The sequence below is a fragment of the Aedes aegypti genome, chromosome 1 (genome assembly GCF_002204515.2).
Source record: "Aedes aegypti strain LVP_AGWG chromosome 1, AaegL5.0 Primary Assembly, whole genome shotgun sequence".
Classification (NCBI taxonomy): domain Eukaryota; kingdom Metazoa; phylum Arthropoda; class Insecta; order Diptera; family Culicidae; genus Aedes; species Aedes aegypti.
Window position 1 is genome coordinate 237,948,715 of NC_035107.1, and position 17,780 is coordinate 237,966,494.

The 17,780-nt window shown below is 40.0% G+C and overlaps 1 protein-coding gene and 1 long non-coding RNA gene across 2 annotated transcripts in view; one reads left to right on the forward strand and one right to left on the reverse strand.

Annotated features, from left to right (window-relative positions):
* LOC5578530 (intron-binding protein aquarius) overlaps positions 1 to 11,030 on the reverse strand; it is a 303,684-nt gene extending 292,654 nt beyond the window's left edge. Inside the window, exons 1-2 of the mRNA XM_021837321.1 lie at positions 10,750 to 11,030; positions 9,864 to 10,682 (exon numbers count right to left, since the gene is read on the reverse strand). Coding sequence (XP_021693013.1) covers positions 9,864 to 10,682; positions 10,750 to 10,854 — 924 coding nt within the window. The 5' untranslated portion in view covers positions 10,855 to 11,030. The remainder of the gene's footprint in view (positions 1 to 9,863; positions 10,683 to 10,749) is intronic.
* Positions 11,031 to 11,971: 941 nt separating this feature from the next.
* Positions 11,972 to 12,928, forward strand: LOC110674639. Its single transcript, XR_002499060.1, has 2 exons — positions 11,972 to 12,513; positions 12,598 to 12,928. It is a non-coding gene; the product is annotated as an uncharacterized LOC110674639 (long non-coding RNA).
* The last annotated feature ends 4,852 nt before the right edge of the window (positions 12,929 to 17,780 follow it).

The window sequence follows — 17,780 nt, forward strand, 5'->3', positions numbered from 1 at the left end:
TTCAGAATATACGGTAGATTACAGTTCATCACCTTGTATGATGAACAAGGTTGTTATTACAAGCATAGACTTCAAGTTATGAACTCAAGAGCAGTTTGGAAGACCTAGCACCTCCCAAAAAAATATTTGTCATAATTTCTTGTTATGTTTAGCATTTTGAGCACCAAAACTATTGAAAGGCGTTCAAAAAACTGTTTAATAGTTCTTCTCAGGCCCCAAAGGGTTAAAAGGTAACGCGGAAAATATTAATATGGTAAAACGCATCTAACTGTTGTTTCTCAAAAAATGGGAACTATTTTCTAAAATAATATTTGGTACCGCTTGTACTTAATGGTGGGTTCCACGTCTACCAAATATGTTTTCGATTGAAGCTTTCATTTTCGAGAAATTTGCATTTAGATGCCTTTCCCCATACAAAATAAATGTGCTTATTCTGCGCGGCGTGTGAGTCGAGACGACTCGCTCTCACCGCGAGTGACATAAGACGACTAATGTTAATCAAATGGGAGCGAGGCGACAATTGTCACCTCATTCGACTCGTGTCACCTCACACGCCGCGCAGAATAGGTACGAAAATGAGAAAACCTCTTCTGATCAACTGTGGACATGAGCAAACCAGGTAATCGACTGGCAAGAAATTTTTCGAGCTATTACTTTTCTACAGGAAATCAGTCCTAATCATAAGAAACGATTGAAGAAGATATTGAAGGAAGCGATGAGGAATATCCCAGAAACAACGAGCTAATTTCTTCAAACAAATTGACAAAATCTCCGCATGATACCTTCTAGTGCGATATTGAACAATAGGCACTTGAAAGTGACTATGCAGAGTAGACTTAAGAGTCCTGGAAGATTTTCCAAAGAAAACTAATGTTTAGATTGCTTTTTGAAGGAGTTTATAGATTTGTACATAATAGAAGTCCAAGAGAACTATCAGTTTCAGCTTTTAAAGAAATATGTGGATTTGATTTGTTTCGTAATTTATAAGATGATTTTTCAGAGCAGTCTATAGACAAATGCTTTGTGAAATCCTTGGAGAAACTTTACAAAAAATCTCGGATCATCTTAAGAAGTTGAGCAAGAAAATACATAAATGTATCTCAGGAGAAATGCGTAGTACTTCATCAAATAATATCTGAATTAACCACTGAAATAGCTCTTGAAAAAAATACTAGAATAATTTTAAGAGGAATATTTAGATGAACCCCTGGAAGAATGTGTGCAGATCTATTTATCTTAACAATGTCTTGGAAGAATTCCTGAATGAACATATTTTCAGATAAATAATAGTTAATGGCGCCTTATGAGATTCAAAATTTTTGCCTCATTTCGGCCGACGGATCCCCCACGCATAAACTGGCGAAATGGTTAGCCAAGGAATTCCAGAGTATGCCGAATCTATTCCCCACTAGGTCAGTTAAAACCACCCAGGAGTTCTCCCAGAAACTATCAGAGACAGGACACATCAAGGATGACGAGATGATGGTTTCTTTCGACGTAGCGGCTTTTTTTCCCAGCGTTCCAGTAAAGGATTCCCTAAATCTTCTAGAGGAATGGTTATTACCCCAAGGGACGAATGCAGCATGGAAAGGAAAGGCCAGATAATACATGAGAGTGGCAAGATTGTGCATGGACGATAACTACTTTCAATTTCGAGGAAATATCTACAAGCAGACGAAAGGAGCCCCCATGGGAAACCCCCTCTCCCCGTTTTTGTGCGAACTATCCATGGCGAATTTCGAGGAAAATTTAAAGAAACAAGGAGTATTACCGGACAAATGGTAGAGATACGTCGATTACATTTTCAGCGTTATCAAGCGGAATGATCTAGCTAGAATTTTGGATGAAATCAACAGCATACACAAGGATATCAAGTTCACTCACGAGGAGGAGCGGGAAGGAAAATTACCGTTTTTGGATCTACTTGTCACCAGGGAAGAAAGTTCATCTTACAACTTCGAAATCTAAAGGAAACCTACAAACACCCAGCGAGTCATCCCCTTTACATCGAATCATTCGTTCCAGCACAAGATAGCAGCGTTTCACCACATGATCTACTCTACCCCTCAATGAAGACAGAAAGACCAAGAAGCTGGAATATATCTACGAAATGGCAAGGATCATCGGATACAAGGAAAGGACGATAAAAGCCATCGCCGACAAAAAGGAAAGGCAGCATATTCGGAGTGCTTTGACGACACTTACCCCTATCACCGAACCCATGAAGAGAGTCTCCATCCCATACGACATACACATCAGCAAACAGCTCCGCCCAAAGCTAAGGAATTTCGGAATGGATTTGGTGTTTTCCAGCAGAGACAACCAACTTAAGACTTCGTTAGGGTCTACCAAGTATCCCGTAAACACACTGAATAAGGTTGGTGTTTACAAAATCAGCTGTTCTCACTGTAGCAAGATCTACGTTGGTCAAACAAAGCGAGGTTCGATTCAAGGAATACTTAGCGGAAATAGGAAAAGCTCAGAAGACGACAAAGGGATGACATACGATTTTAAATCTAGGATGGCAGAACATGTCTTATCAGAGGGCCATACAATTACGACGGCCGATATCAAAATTTTGCGAAATGTTTCTTCTTCTTGAAAACTGGATGTGGCGAAGAGTCTGGAAATTTGCAAACTGGTACCTACGACGCTACTCAACAGAGACCAAGGCAACGGCAATACATGGCTTTTCAATTTGATATCTACTAATCGTTCCCGTGATGTACCTTTCAGCTCTTAAATTTGAAGTTTCAACAAAAGAGGGATTGGATGTTATTAGGTACAAAGCTCTTAAATATTAAGATTCTCGTAAAAAAGTTTAGGGAACTTTGATTATACCTAGTTTAAATATATAATGTGAGCTTACGATGGTTTGCTTCAAGTCGAGTCTAGTACACGACACTGAAGACGGCCTTACAGTTGAGGTCGAAATCTTTCTGTTCTCCTTATATCATGCCGGCCTTGCTGCTAGCTAAGGTTCTGCTAGACTCTAGGTCTAGGTACTTCTAGGTAAGACTCACGCAGGAGTTCCGCGAATTGCACGCTTGCTCGGAGAAAAGTAATAGATAACATCCAAACATTTACGAAAAACACAATTCGCATGATTTTCCTTTATTTAAAGTTAAAACAGTTGATCAGCAGAAGTTTTCTCGTTTAATTTTGTAATACATCAAATTTCTCGTAAATGAAAGCATTAGTCCAAAAAATATTTGGTATGCGTGATAGTCATTATCATAGACGTTAGTCATTATCATAGACGTGGTAGTCTAATGGCTACCGCTTCTGCTTCATAAGCAGAAGATCATGGGTTCAATCCCAGGCCCGTCCCTTTTCTCGTATTTTGTAGTTGTATCTTTCACTTGCTTCTATCTACCACTCTTAATATATCACAGTTGATGTATCTATCACAGTTCATAGCATTTGCTAGAACCAGAAACGGACAGAAATAAACCGTTTCCCTACGCTTCCATTCGTTCATATTATAGCATGTCTTCCTTTACGCCTGATACATAGGCAGTCTTCTAAGCAAACCAGCAAGCCTCTCTGCCATAAAAATTACCCCCCACCCTTTCACCCTTCCCGCATGGTTCTAGTGTAAGTGCCAGGGATGCCAAGTTGGAAGACATGTCCACATTTGAGTAGTGTGGAAGACATTTGGAAGACGGAAGATTTTTGGAATTCTTAGATTTGGAAAAATAACATATGTGTTGGAAATTACAGAAACTCTGCTAAAAGATTTTTGCACGTCTAAATCAAACTACAGCGATCCCTCTTCGAATTCCGTTGAAAATTCTCCAAAGAAATCCATCAGATATTGATCTGAGAATTCTTACAAGGATTCTTCCAGAGTTTCTTCTAGGAACTTTTGCAGGTATTTATCAAGACATTGTAGTAATGTATTTAAGTATTATTCCATAGAATCATCAAAGTTATTCAGGGATTCCTACAAAGACTTTTTGAAATCTGTTTCAGTATTTCTCGTTTATTTTTTTTACGTATTCGTGAAAAAATTAACATATTCTTATATGATTTATTACTGACATTGCTACAATTTTTGCTTCTGAAATTATGCCAGTGATCTTTCAATTGCTCCAATTTTATTTTATACCAGTTTTCTGGTCAATTTTTTTTTTGAAACAGGATAACTGTCTAGATCATTTTTGATCGGATTTGAATTGTTCCTAAACTTTTTCGATACATGTTTGTTTATCAGTTCGTTTTTTTCTCGCTTATACTGCCACCGTCTCTAGCTTCTACTCATTTGAGGTAAGCAAAAACAGAAACAATATTCCATCGCAGCTGTTTTTTAAACAACATTTATTGCTCTTCCAGCGAGTCCTCCGGCTATTCCTTTGGAGAATCCTACAGGAACTCATACAGGACACCCCTAGGAATCATCAGGGTATATCTCAGGGAAATTCTTTAGGAATTCTTCTAAGGAATCCACCACGAATTTCTACGGGAATATATTTAAATATTTTACAACGAAGTCCGCCTACAGATATCTCCAGGAGCTTTTCCAGGAACTCTACTGAAGTTCCTCCGATTTTTTGTCCAACAGGAACTCCTCTGGGGATGTCTTTCAGGCATTCATCCGGGATTTTGCTGCAGGAATACCTCCGGGGATTTGCTGCAGGAATTTCTCTGGGGAATTGCTTCACGAATCTTTTCAAGTATGTATTGCCTTCAGAAACTTTTCTCCTTGGATATCGTTTAGAAATTCCTCCGGGGATTTCCTCCAGGAATCCCTTTTAGGATTTTCTCCAGAAATTTCTCTGGGGATTTGTACCAGGATTTTTCCGGAGTTTAAGTCCAGGAATTCCCTTGGGGATTTTTCCGGAAATTTGTTCCAACAATTCCTCTGGGTATTTTTTTTCCAGAAACTCCTCCGATTCTCCAACAACTGGTCCTGGGATTTCTTCAGTGGAATCCGCCCAGGAATTCTTTTGAAGCTTCTCCATAGTTCGTCCTGGATTTTTTTTTATATCCATGAATTCTCCAGAGTTCCTGAAGTACAGTAAAATTTCCCTGATTCGATATCTGAAAAGACCACCAGCCCATGGAAATACCGAGCCATGGAACAGAAATGCTTTGGAAAGTTGTATAAGGGGGCCATCATAGTAACCATGAAATGATGGGGTTTGTATGGTTTTATGTGTCGATATCGAATAATGGAACATCGACTCATGGGAGTTTCTCTATGATTCCTCGGAAATGCTCCAGAACTCCTCCTAGGAGTTTTTCTGAAGTTACTCCGAAAAAATCACTACAATTTATTACCTCCGGGAGTTTGTCCAGAGTTCCTCAGGAAATTTCTAAAAAAAAAAATCCGGGAATTTCTTTAGACTTCCTTCAGGACTTCATCCAGAGTTGTTCCAAGTTTTTTAAGTCCTTCAAGAAATTATTTCAGATTTTTTTTCTGCTATTTTAGATCCCCTGAGGAATTTCTAAAGAAAATTCCCGGAGGAATTCTTTCAGAATTTCCTAAAGCGAATCGCCAGATGATATCCTCGGAGGAACTCCTGTATGAATTCCCCGGAAGAATTTCTGGAGGAGTTCCCAGAAGAAATCTCAGGAGAAGTTCAGGAGGAATTCCGGAAGGAATTCCTCAGTTAATTTCTGGACGAAATCCTGGAGGAAATCTCCGAATGAATTCCTGGAGGAATTCTTAATCTAATGAAATCTTTAGAGGTAGTTCTAGAGTAAGACCTTGGAAGAATTTCTGTATGAAATCGACAGAGGAATTCCTGGACAAAATCCTCGAAAGATTTGCTGTTCTAAATCTCCTTGAAAATTCCTGGAGAAAATCCCGGAGGAGTTTTTGGGAGAATCATCGGAAGAATTGTTGGAAAAAATCTCCGGATAAATTTCTGGAGAAAATCTCCGGAGGAATACCTGAAGAAAATTGCCAGAAAAGTTTCTGAATGAAATTCTCAGAGGAATTTTTTTGGCGAAATCCCTGGAGAAATTTCTGGAAGAGATCCCCAGAAGAATTCCTGGAGAAAATACCATGAGTTTCGGGAGGAAGTCTTCGGAAGTACTTCTTGAGGAAATCCCCAGAGAAATTCTTGAAGGAAATCCCCGGAGATATTGGACAAAATCTCTAGAGTAATAGCTTTTGAAAATCCTCTGAGAAATTCCTGGAGAAAATTTCCGGAGGAGTTCCTAGGGATATCGCCGGAGGAATCTTTGAAATCCCCGAAGGAAACTCTAGAGGAATTCCTGGTTTAAATCCTTAGAGAAATTCCTTGAGGAAATCTCCTGAAAAAATATCTGGAAAAATCCCTGAAAGAACTTCCTTAATCAAAAGCTCTTTCGGAAATTCCTTTGGAGCTCCACCGGGAATATATTCGGATTTTCGCCATAGTTCCTCCAGGAATTTAATCGGAGTTTTCCAAGAAATCAGTTTCTCAAAAATACCTCCATTATTTTTTTCGTAGTTTCTCCAGAAATTCTTCCGGGGTTCCTCCAGGAATAGCTCTGGAGTTTTTCTGAATTTTCCCTCAGTCTTCCTAATGGACTTACTCCAGATTTCCTCCGGATATCCTCCACAGTTACTTAGGGAATTCTTCCACAATTGATCTGGGAATTCCTTCAGAGTTTTTCCAGTAATTCTTCCAAAGTTCCCCTGGAGCTTCACCGGAAATTTATTGGCAGTTCTTCCGGAAAAAACGAGGTTTTTTCAACAGTGTTGTACGAAATACAACAGCGCGACGATTGAAGCTTGAAATAAAAATAAATTAATTTTCAAGGATATTTCATATATTATTTGTGGACAAATCCCTCAATGCTTTTCATCAGTTTTATATCCTGCAAATAAAGAATAAAATAATATGTTAATCAGTCCACAGTCCAGGAAGTCTCCTCTTCTGCGCTTACGGCAGCCAGTATTTATAGCTCAGAAATCCCGTAGGTACGATCAAGTAAAAGGTACCAGTCATAAGGAATATACTTGAGATAGGTGGACAAGACAATCAGGAAGCTTCAGAAAAATCTCTATCGAATACAATCCTTGGTGGAATCTATGGCAGGAAATTCAGGGAGGAATCCCTGAAGTTAATAGTACAGATAGTTACTGAAGAATGCTAAAAGGAGTTCTAGGGTAACTTGTTTGAAATCTGTTTACAGTTTTTTAAGATCGCGAAAATAATTCATAGAGGTGTACATGAAATTGAGAAATTTGCTAAAGAGTCTGTATAAAACCATGAAAAATTGTTATATTTTTGCTAGAATTTCTAGAGATTGCTGGAGGAAAAAGTGGCCGTGTTTAGAAAATCTGTATAAAAATTTCTGGAGGAATTCCTAAAAAAAATCTTTGTGAAATTCCGGGATAAATTATTGCAGAAATTCCTGACTAAATATTTGAAGAAATTCTTGGACGAAGAACAAAAATATGATTGGCTTAAAATATCATAGAAAATTTCTGAATGAACTCGTGAAGATGTATTCTGCTAGAAATTTTATTACTTGAATTGTTCATTCAATTTATCCTTTTTGCAATGCTTATAGGAATACATTCATATTATCTTGGAAGAATCCTTCGATATTCTTTTAAATACATTTCATGTAACATCACTGGAGAATTTCGTGAATAAATAAATGTAGATATATTTTAAGGTGTTGATGTAGCAAACTGTTAAGGTATTCTTAGACGAGTTTCTGGTTGAACTCGTGATGAATTCTTATCAAAACTTACCAGGTCTAACTAAAAATGGAGCAAATGTCACAACTGAAAAAGCAGTTTTCTACGTTATAATCAACAAATAAAAAAAAACGAAAATTTGGACTTCATAAAGTTACTATGATAATTGAAAAGTGTTAAATGGAAGACATTGGAAGACATTTTTCCATGCAATTGTAAGACATTGGAAAAAATCACCTGGCATCTCTGGTAAGTGCAGCTGATCTGGCGATACTGGAGTAGCAACCACGGGCGGCCAATCAAGCTCAAGCTCAAGCTCAAGATAGGCGTGATAGTCATTATCATTACGTACAACCGGTACCAAAATTCTTTTGAAAAATGTACCCAATTTCGAGAAATAAATCGTTAGATGCATTTCGCCATACAAATATTTTTTGCTTTACCTTTTAGCGATTTTTCGTACATAGACACTAGCGCATGTGTGTTATTATGTGGCGAGTAGCGAATCAGCGCATGCATGTAACCCATTTATTGGCTAATTAATTACTAGATTAGAACATGTCTTCGTTTAGACTATTTCTAGAATATCGGTCAAATCAGTTAAAATTTATAACACTTACATAAAGTTTCTGATTCTATGTGATATCCTCTGACTTTATTGATAAGCTTGTGATTCAAATGTTGAAGCTGTAGTAAAAGTCCGCAAAATATTTTTATGAGGATTGTGCTGGTTAAAACATTAAGTGGTATGCTATGCGAGTTATAGAATATATCGCCACAAAAAAATTGAAATAATATTTTGGAAAATATCGTACGACACTTTTAGCTAAATGCCCGAAAAATTATGATATTTTAATTGACAATCAATATTTCTATTTAAATGTTTTTTTTTTAACTTTCATTACAATTTTCATCTCTTAATGGAGTCCCGCACAAGAAGTAGTGCTAGTATTAGGGAATATGAAGGATTTTTAGAAAAATATCGAGTTATGGAGAGAAATTTACTTTACAAGCGATATTGACTTGACTCGACTTGAGGAGAAATGTCGACTTTTGGAGAGCACGATGTATGGAAATTTGAATGTCCGAAAAATCGATCGAATTATATAATATATCGAGTTATAAAATATAGAGTTGTGGAGAGTCGGCTGTATTTCTCTATGAAATTTTGCAAGGATGCGTTGCTTAGTGAAACCCCTTTGACAAAGCTATTTCTGGAGAATTTTATAAACTTAACTATGGGAAATTGTTCTTGAAAAAATCTCGAAGCAATATCTATCTGTTGATACCAAGGGACTGGCAGCACTTTACCAACCAACACGATGTTGCCGTAGCCAGCATTAGAAGGCTCAAGCCAAAGGCCCAAGCTGACAGCCACCCTCAATGCTCAGTGATGCGCAGTTTTGATGCTGGCTACGACAAAATCACAATCTGACATTCCCTTGGTTGATACCCCTTAAGTGCTTCTAAAGCTGGAAATCATTGCAAGAACTTCTGGACCCATAAGGAACTCTTGAAAGGTTAACTACATAAATTGCTGCACTAACTATTATAAAATCCAGGGAGATGGATTTTCTAGAGGAATACTTAAAACAACGTTATCATTTTTGTGGGAAAATTAATGTTAGTATGTTCAACAACGATATCGTTTATATGAGCTCAAATTCCAATGTTTCGAAGAAACATCAAAGGTTATGCTCAAACCAAAGTTTCACAAAGAGGCAATCGGTTGGCTATCTTACCCATTCGTAGTAATACAGCCTAAGTTAAGCTTAATTAGGCTATACATAACTGATTACTCACGCTAATTTTTATTCTGATCATTTTCCTGTTAAATTTGAAGTATCCCATGAAGCGATTCTTGATCCTATCAGCTCCACTTTCAATTATTTACGATCCGACTGAAATACACATGAAACATACATCGATAGTGATGCTACTAATGAAGATTGCTGTGACTTCAAGTGAACTAGAACAGGTGGAAGAGCATTTTCAAATTGAAACTTCACTTCTCCCTTCGACACCCACCTCGACAGAAATGGGCATGACCTACATTCATTTAGGTCATTAGGGCCCAAAATTTTCAGACATTGATCAGAACATAACTTACATCTTATATCACAGTATAGTGTAAACTAAATAGGTACTACAAGATTCTAATATCCACGCGTGGAAATTTCCCATATTAGATAAATCCTTAGGTTATAATTAAATTTACCTGTGCAAATAGATTTCCCTCGTTTCGCTGCAACAGCGGTGCCATCGAGCACCGCACCACCACGTGGCAATCATCCATCACCGTATTGAAGAATCGCCTTGTCGGCAACAGCGCTTCTAAATCAATCAGGAACTCCAAAAACCTCTCACAATAACGCACCGTTTCTTCCGACACCTCCCCCTCCACCGGAATCAATTCCAAGATGTTCATAAACTTGATCATCAAATTCTGCAAGAAGTGCCTTTCCCACTCGAGGCGTTCCTTATCGGTGGCCTTGTCACGCTTCTGAAGCTTCTTCCAAAACTTGCGCCACTCAGGAATCTCCTTCAGTTCCTGTTCGCGACGCTTGGGCTGCAAACAGGACCACATGGCCAGCGAAACCAATCGCTTAGCCTGATTCCTACAAAGCTCCACTTCCATACTGTTGAAACAGTGATTCAAAAATACCAGCAAAGCCGTTTGCTCCCGCATATTGAACGGATTGACCACCGTATCTTCCAGACACGCTTCCAAAACCCGCTGGAAGAACACCGGAAACTGATCCCCGTTCACATCGAACACTTTCCACACTTCGACCTTTTCGCGGAACTTCTCGTTCAACATGACCACGATCGACATCAGATGGGCCCGGGAGGCCACATCGCCGCGGAAATTCGGCCACAGATAGTTTTCCAGGTACTGGCTAAATTCCAACATCATGATCCGGCGCATCGAGTATCGCGATTCGCAAATTTCCCGCCGATAGATTTCCTCGATGATTCCGGCATTGTACTCCTCGTGGGTACCGGCCATATCCGGAGCCCAGAACCGATTGGCCAGCTAAAAGGAGATCATGGTTAATCTTAGAGTCACACTCTGCAACAGGTTAAGTTGCCATTATACTTACGAAGGTCAGCTCATCCGCGTTGATTTGGGCCACGGTGAGCGCTCCCTTGTGCATCTTAGCCGGAGGTTCTTCCGTTGGCTGGGCTTTCGGCTTCGGCTTTGGCATTTTAAGGTGCACAGAACGGTTTTATCACGGAACACAACAGAAAAAAAAATCTCGGGAAAACGTTTTCAAATCGAGAACGCGGCGTACCGGCGAATAAACAACAAACACGCGCGGAATCAAAACAAAAACTACACTGCGAGCGCGGCGTAAAATGCGACTGATGCGAACGCGCGAGAGAGGAGAAAGACCAACAAAAGGGTGACAGTTCGCAAGGCGGCGAATGACGTGAAACAGCTGATCAGCAGGAGGGGAAAAATCGTAACTCGTGAAAGAACGCAGCCAGCTCCCGTTATGGGTCGTTATGTTTGGTTGCGTTATAGGTAGTGGTTTGCTGAAATGTATGCAAATTGAATTGCAGTGAAATGGTTTAAAACTACATTTTGGCGTTTTGAAGACGAAAAATTTCTACTCAGCGTCAAGGTTATTTTTCCCCAGCATAAAAAACAGGGTGCCTGAATCTTGATTTATCAGCGAGATTCCCAATAAGGCCGGAACAAATATAAAATTTTACTTTTGTCTCCCCCCCCTCTTCAAAATTTTCAAAAAGTTAGAAGGGGGAAATAAATAAAATATCTTATTTTCAGTGTAGATTTTCATTATTCTTCGTGTTTTTAGCTAGCTTTGTAATTCTTTTTAACTGTATTATATGAGATAACAGGTGTTATTGGATTACAAGTCCTCAATCTGTCTGTTTTTTTACTGTAACAGTGTGGCCTATGAAAATAGATTTTTTTATGATTTACATGAATTCTTCTTCTTCTTGGCATTATACGTCCCCACTGGGACAGAGGCTGCTTCTCAGCTTAGTCCTTATGAACACTTTCGCAGTTATTAACTGAGAGCTTTCTTTCCAAAGTTTCCATTTCGCATTCGTATATCATGTGGCAGGTACGATGACACTTAATGCCCAGGGAAGTCAAGGAAATTCTCATAACGAAAAGATCCTGGACTGACCGGGAACGTTACATTAAGGCTGTTCAGAATAGACCATTTCCGTGAAAATTTTTTATTATCTCATAAGCTTTCTATCAATTTATTGAACAAACTTTCCTAAGGAACACATATATTTTGAAGCCTCTAACTATTGAAAAACAATGAAAAACTGGCGGAACGCCGTTTTACCCCACGGTCTCCGGAAAAATATTTCTTGTTGATATCCCTCCCGACCCCCTTTTCCCCACATGATTTTACCACAAACGTGGTGAATTTTCGATCAGCTGACTTGCGGCTGGCTGATGCTGTTCATGACAGATGAGTTTTTGTTTATGTTTACATTATCAAATATCGGAGGTTCCAAAAAGTTTTGTGATGTGAAACCTTTAATTTTTTTTAATGTGAGCCTGAAATTTACAAAACTTTTGATAAGCTCAAGGTGCTCCTACGAGGCACGACTGGAACATGTGTAAAGCGTGTAAACGAGTGTGTGGAACGAATGGGTTCCGGAAACAACAGAGGCAGTTATAGAACTGGAGAAAGAAGCCGATTGGTGGCCGATTAAAACGCCGGTAGAGGTACTTGAGAATGAAACTACAGGGTGTAATCGAAGAAGCAGTTGAAGAGCATACTGCTTCCGCCCTAGCTGCAGAACCCATTCAACGAACCAGCTAATCCGACGCAAAGAAGATACTGGTCACTGTACATTCCGGCAGCGACGACGTGGTAAGTTTCAACGAGATATCAAAGATTTAAATTATTCTCCGTTCTCACGACAATCTTGGTGTTTTCACAAACTTCTGATTTTAGTTGTTAGCAGAAGTTCCGCTTCTGTCGACTACTGGTAACCGGCTTACAAATCTGACAACGGGGCAAAGTTTCGACACCGTCCTTCAACCATAAAGCATTCCTCCAACGCCCTCTGACCCGAATCCATCGAAATATTATCATATCCTCAACGAAGTCGACTATCATACTGCACTTTCAGACGCTGAGTGGCATGAGAAGCACTAGGAACAATTTCATGCCACATTGAAACCGAGCAAGGTAGTTCGTTTAACATACCGCTGAACCAGACCTTTATGTTATCATGGACGAACAAAATGTTCGAATATTAAACTGGTGTGCATGACTATGCTTAGTGTGGGTTTTCTGGTTTTTTTTCTCCTAAAGATAGAATGAGACTAAATGAACGAAATATTTAGCGATTGCAATTTTTCCCTGTCTTAAATTACCAGAAATATTTTACTACAATGCGGGACATAAGTTTTAAAATTCCTACTATTAAACATTAATGATAAAAAATGCGTGCTTTCCATAATTTGTTGTACTGAAAGTTCAAATAGTGGAAAAGAAATGAATTTTAGTAATGTGAGGGTTGCGAATACAATCTTTTTACGATTTCAACCGCCTGTAAAAACCTAATTAAGGTGAAGATGAATCGAAGCCAAACTTCAAATTTTCAAGAGGCACGGATTTGGAGAACCAAACATCCGTTAAAGCTGAGAACTTAATCGATTGGTCACTAGCTGGTGGTGACCAATCGATTAGGTTTTCAGTTCAAACGGATATTTGGTTCTCCAGATCCGTGCTCTTGAAATTTTGAACTTTGGCTTTGATTCATCTTCACCTTAAAATCCAGAAAAAATAAGGACAAATTTCATAAGGTTCACGTCGAATGTTTAGAGTAGTGGTCACCAAACTGTGACCCATGGACTGAAATTATTTTCAAAAGAAAGCATATTGTGAAACAACATTAACAGGATATTGTGATAAAACATTGGCAGGATTCGTGTTAAGATTGTAAGAGAAATTATATTGAATACGACCACAATAATTATACATTCGAAAGCATTTAAATCTTTCTGACGTAACGTATCCACTTGCGCAGGAGCTACTTTTCAGCTTAATCTGATTATGAGTTAGTAGAACATGCATGAGATATTATTTAAGGTATTTTACCTCTTATGCAGGGCTCATTCGTACCTCATTCAGGTTGTTAGTACCGTAATCCGGGGTAACATTGATAATTTTTTTTAGTTTTTCTTAAATTTTGCATTTCACAATACAAATGTTACAAGTTTTATATTTTTAAAACAAGTACTGGCACCCACCGCTCCTAACTATGTACTTTATTTTGTTTTTCGAAAGATTTAAACATGTTTAAATAAATGTTTTAAGTGATTTTTTGGTTCAGCTGATATGGGGTAACATGATTCTATAACATTCCCCAGAAAACCATTCCCCCGAAAACCATTCCCCAGAATTCCGTTCCCCAGAATGAACCATTCCCCAGAAAATCGTTCCCCAGAATGTAACATTCCCCAGAATTCCATTCCCCAGAATGCACCATTCCCCAGAAAGCTATATGAATATCCATTTTTTTCTTTTTTTTTTTAATTATTGCTTTGCGTGAGTCACTTATGTGGGGGACCAGATAGCCGTAGCAGTAAACGCGCAGCTATTCAGCAAGAACAAGATGAGGGTCGTGGGTTCGAATCCCACCGGTCGAGGATCTTTTCGTAAAGGAACTTTTCTCGACTTCCCAGGGCATAGAGTATCTTCGTACCTGCCACACGATATACGCATGCAAAAATGGTCATGGGCATAGTAAGCTCTCAGTTAATAACTGTGGAAGTGCTCATAAGAACACTGAGAACACTGCTGAGAAGCAGGCTCTGTCCCAGTAGGGACGTAACGCCAGAAAAGAGGAAGAAGAGTCACTTATGTGACAGGCTAAGGTCTGATGTGACAAAACAAATATGTAGGTAGGAGGGTTAAGGACATGATGAACACACGGGGCGAAATGGACACCCATTTACTCTCTGGGAATATGCATACCTATTTCAGCAAAACTTTATAAACTGTACGAAATCTGTATTGTATATGCACGTTTTGACGGTATAAAAGTTTACGCTTTGCTTCATTTGTCCTCTGAAATTCTACTATATTTTTTCTCAGCTTCAAATTAGTTTATAAGCAAAGCGGAGGAAGCGGTGGATTTAATTTTAGAGCAAAGAAACATATTTCCATTCTATGTAAAATAAGCATTTACCTAATGTGTCCAATATGCCCCTAATCCCCCTATTCATGAGTATTTTGCATATTATAATAATACACCCTTCTTTTAATACATTCCCATAAAATATACAGACTATATGTTTTTTTTTTTTTTTTTTTTTTTTTTTTTTTTTTTTTTTTTTTTTTTGCTTTATTATAGAGACTTTCAGCCCTGAGCTGGTTCGTCTCTGAAAAAAAGAGGGTTCCCTGAAGGGGTTCCTAAAATATTTACAGAGTTCTGGTACAATTGCAAAATGAACAAAGTTGTCTTTCCGGTACATAGTCAGCAGTGGTGTCATCGTCGTCTGTTCTTTATCGTGTCAGTTAGAGAGCTGGTTTTGATCGAGTATCGTCGTTCTACTGTCGACGTGCGCCGTTGTTCGTTGCTTGGGTCTAAGTTAATTGGTAGTAGCCAGTGTTTTTGAGAAATTCCATCAGTGATCTTTCTCTGTCTATGTCGTTGGACAATACGTCTCTGATGCTGAGACCGATTTCATGTTGGTCTCGGAGGGCTTGGTAGGCGGGGCAATTTATAATAAGGTGCTCTACTGACATTTGGGTTGAGCAAGCCGCACATTGCTTGTGGAAATCATCCCGGGATCTGAGATCGTGGGAGAATCTGGTGTAGCCACAGCGTAGTCTAGATAAAACCCTCTGATCTTGCCAGTTTTTATTATCGGACCACCGATTTGTATCTTCTTTTATTTTCCGTAGAAAGGGGTCACGGTTTTGGCTCCATTCGTTCCTCCATGCTGAAGCGAGTAACGCTTTTATCCAGATTTTTAGATCCGCTGCAGGTACTTCAGACTTTACCGGGGATTTCGATCTGCCGGTCGCTGCCAGTTTGTCTGCAGCCTCGTTTCCGCTGATACCACAGTGGCTGGGGACCCAGACAAATGTGGTATTACTGTTCGAAGCCATTCTAATAGCTTGCACCAAGGGGTGTCGGTTCTTAGGGTTCTCGAGAGCCTTCAGAACACTGGCTGAGTCGGTGATGATCGCCTTCCAAGTACTGCTGGATCGTTCTACAGCCGAAAGGATGGCTGTTGCTTCGGCGGAGAAAATCGAGGTGGGTTTAGGAAGGCCTCCGCTTATGCTGATGTTGGCGCCGAAAACGCCAAACCCAACTTCACTAGAAGTTTTAGAGCCATCCGTGTAGATGAGCTCGTAGCCATTCAGTTTAGTTTTTATGAGCTCGTTAAAGCGTGGTACCACTGTATGGGGATTCAAGTTTTCTTTGGTTGGTCTGCTCAGTGACCATAAGATTCTAGGTGGAAAAAAATCCCACGCTTCGTCTCCGACCCAGTGGACTGTGGACACCGGAGGGAGGGTCTGGTGGGCGATCTGCTGGAGGAGTTTGTTTGCCTCTTTTAGGAGGAACACTCCCACGTCATCCCCACTCGTTTTTTCCAGGAAACCAACTGCTTTAGAGCACACAGCTATTGCGAAAATGTATCGGAAAGGGAGCATCCCAGCCTCAACACACGTGGATGCCGCTGGTGTACAAGGAAGGAGCCCGGAGATGCTTCGTATGCAACGGTTGAAGGTTGGTGCAAGTTCGTTGATTACGCTGTCGGAGTTTCTGCATAGTAGTTCGGCGCCGTAGAGCAATCTACTGCAAATAATTGCTTGCGCGGCACGCAATCCCACGTCTCGATTCGTTTTGGTGTGTTTGCTGGTCATGATTCGTAACAGGTTGAGGCGACTTTTGCATTGGTTTTTCATCCGGTTGCAGTGAGACTTGAAATTCAGATGGCGGTCTAAATATACTCCAAGTACGCGGATCGTAGCTTCGTAGGGAATATTTACTCCGTCGATGTTGGGAGGATGCTTTTTAGCGTGATGGTTTCCTGAACAAATATGAGAAAATTGACTTTTGGATGGTGATAGTTCGAAACCAACAGATAGTGCCCAGGCATGCACAGCCTCGATTGCGCTTTGGAGTTTCCTGCGGATCAAGACAGGTTTATGTCCTGCTACGAGGATAACAATATCATCCGCGAACACGAAAATGAAGACACCTTTTGGTAAAGATTCGAAGACTCCGTTCATTGCGATGAGGAAAAGAGTTACCGCCAGCACAGAGCCTTGAGGAACACCAGTTTCCTCCGGGAAAGAATCCGATTTTGTGTTTCCGATGCATACTTGAAAGGATCTGTTTGTCAGAAAGTTTCGGATGAAGGTAAATGTATTACCGCCGATACCCCAGCTGGCCAGTGTTCTCAGCACCCCCGGGGTCCAAGTGCGATTGTACGCCTTTGAAAGATCCAGCGTTGCCAAGTCAACGTGGAGACCGTTTTCGAGTGCGTCGTCTAAAACTTGACCCAGAGTAGCGAAGTAAGTGCTTGTGCCACAACCTTGACGAAATGCATGTTGGCGGTGGTCGAGGAGGTCGTTATCTCGAATGAATTGAGTTAGTCTTCGATTGACCATGCGCTCCATAACTTTACTGCAACAACTAGTCAGGGAAATCGGTCGATATCCACTCGGTTCGGTACGAATCGAGTCCTTTTTGGGAACAGGGATGACTAGACTGTGACGCCATGGTGCAGGAAAGGTTCCGTCTGCCCAAATTTGATTGTAATTTTTCAGCAAGATCCTTTTGCCGATGGGCGGAAGGTGACGAAGAATTGGATATCCAATTTCATCAGGCCCAGATGATTTTCCCTTTCCGCTTCCTAGAGCAAACGATAATTCAGCAGGAGAGAAAGGTTTGTCTAGCAGATCATCTGGTAGCGTATCAGGTGGCTGGATGGATTCAACGGTAATCGAAAAGTCAACAAACCGAGTAAAATCGGGACTGTAGCCGCTGCGGGCGCTAAGCTTAGCAAAGAAGCCGCCAAGAATGTTGGCAACTTCTTTAGGGTCTCTAGTAATTCCGCTTCCTGTACTGATGGCGATGCCGTTAGCACTGCGTTTCCCTTGCAATGCGT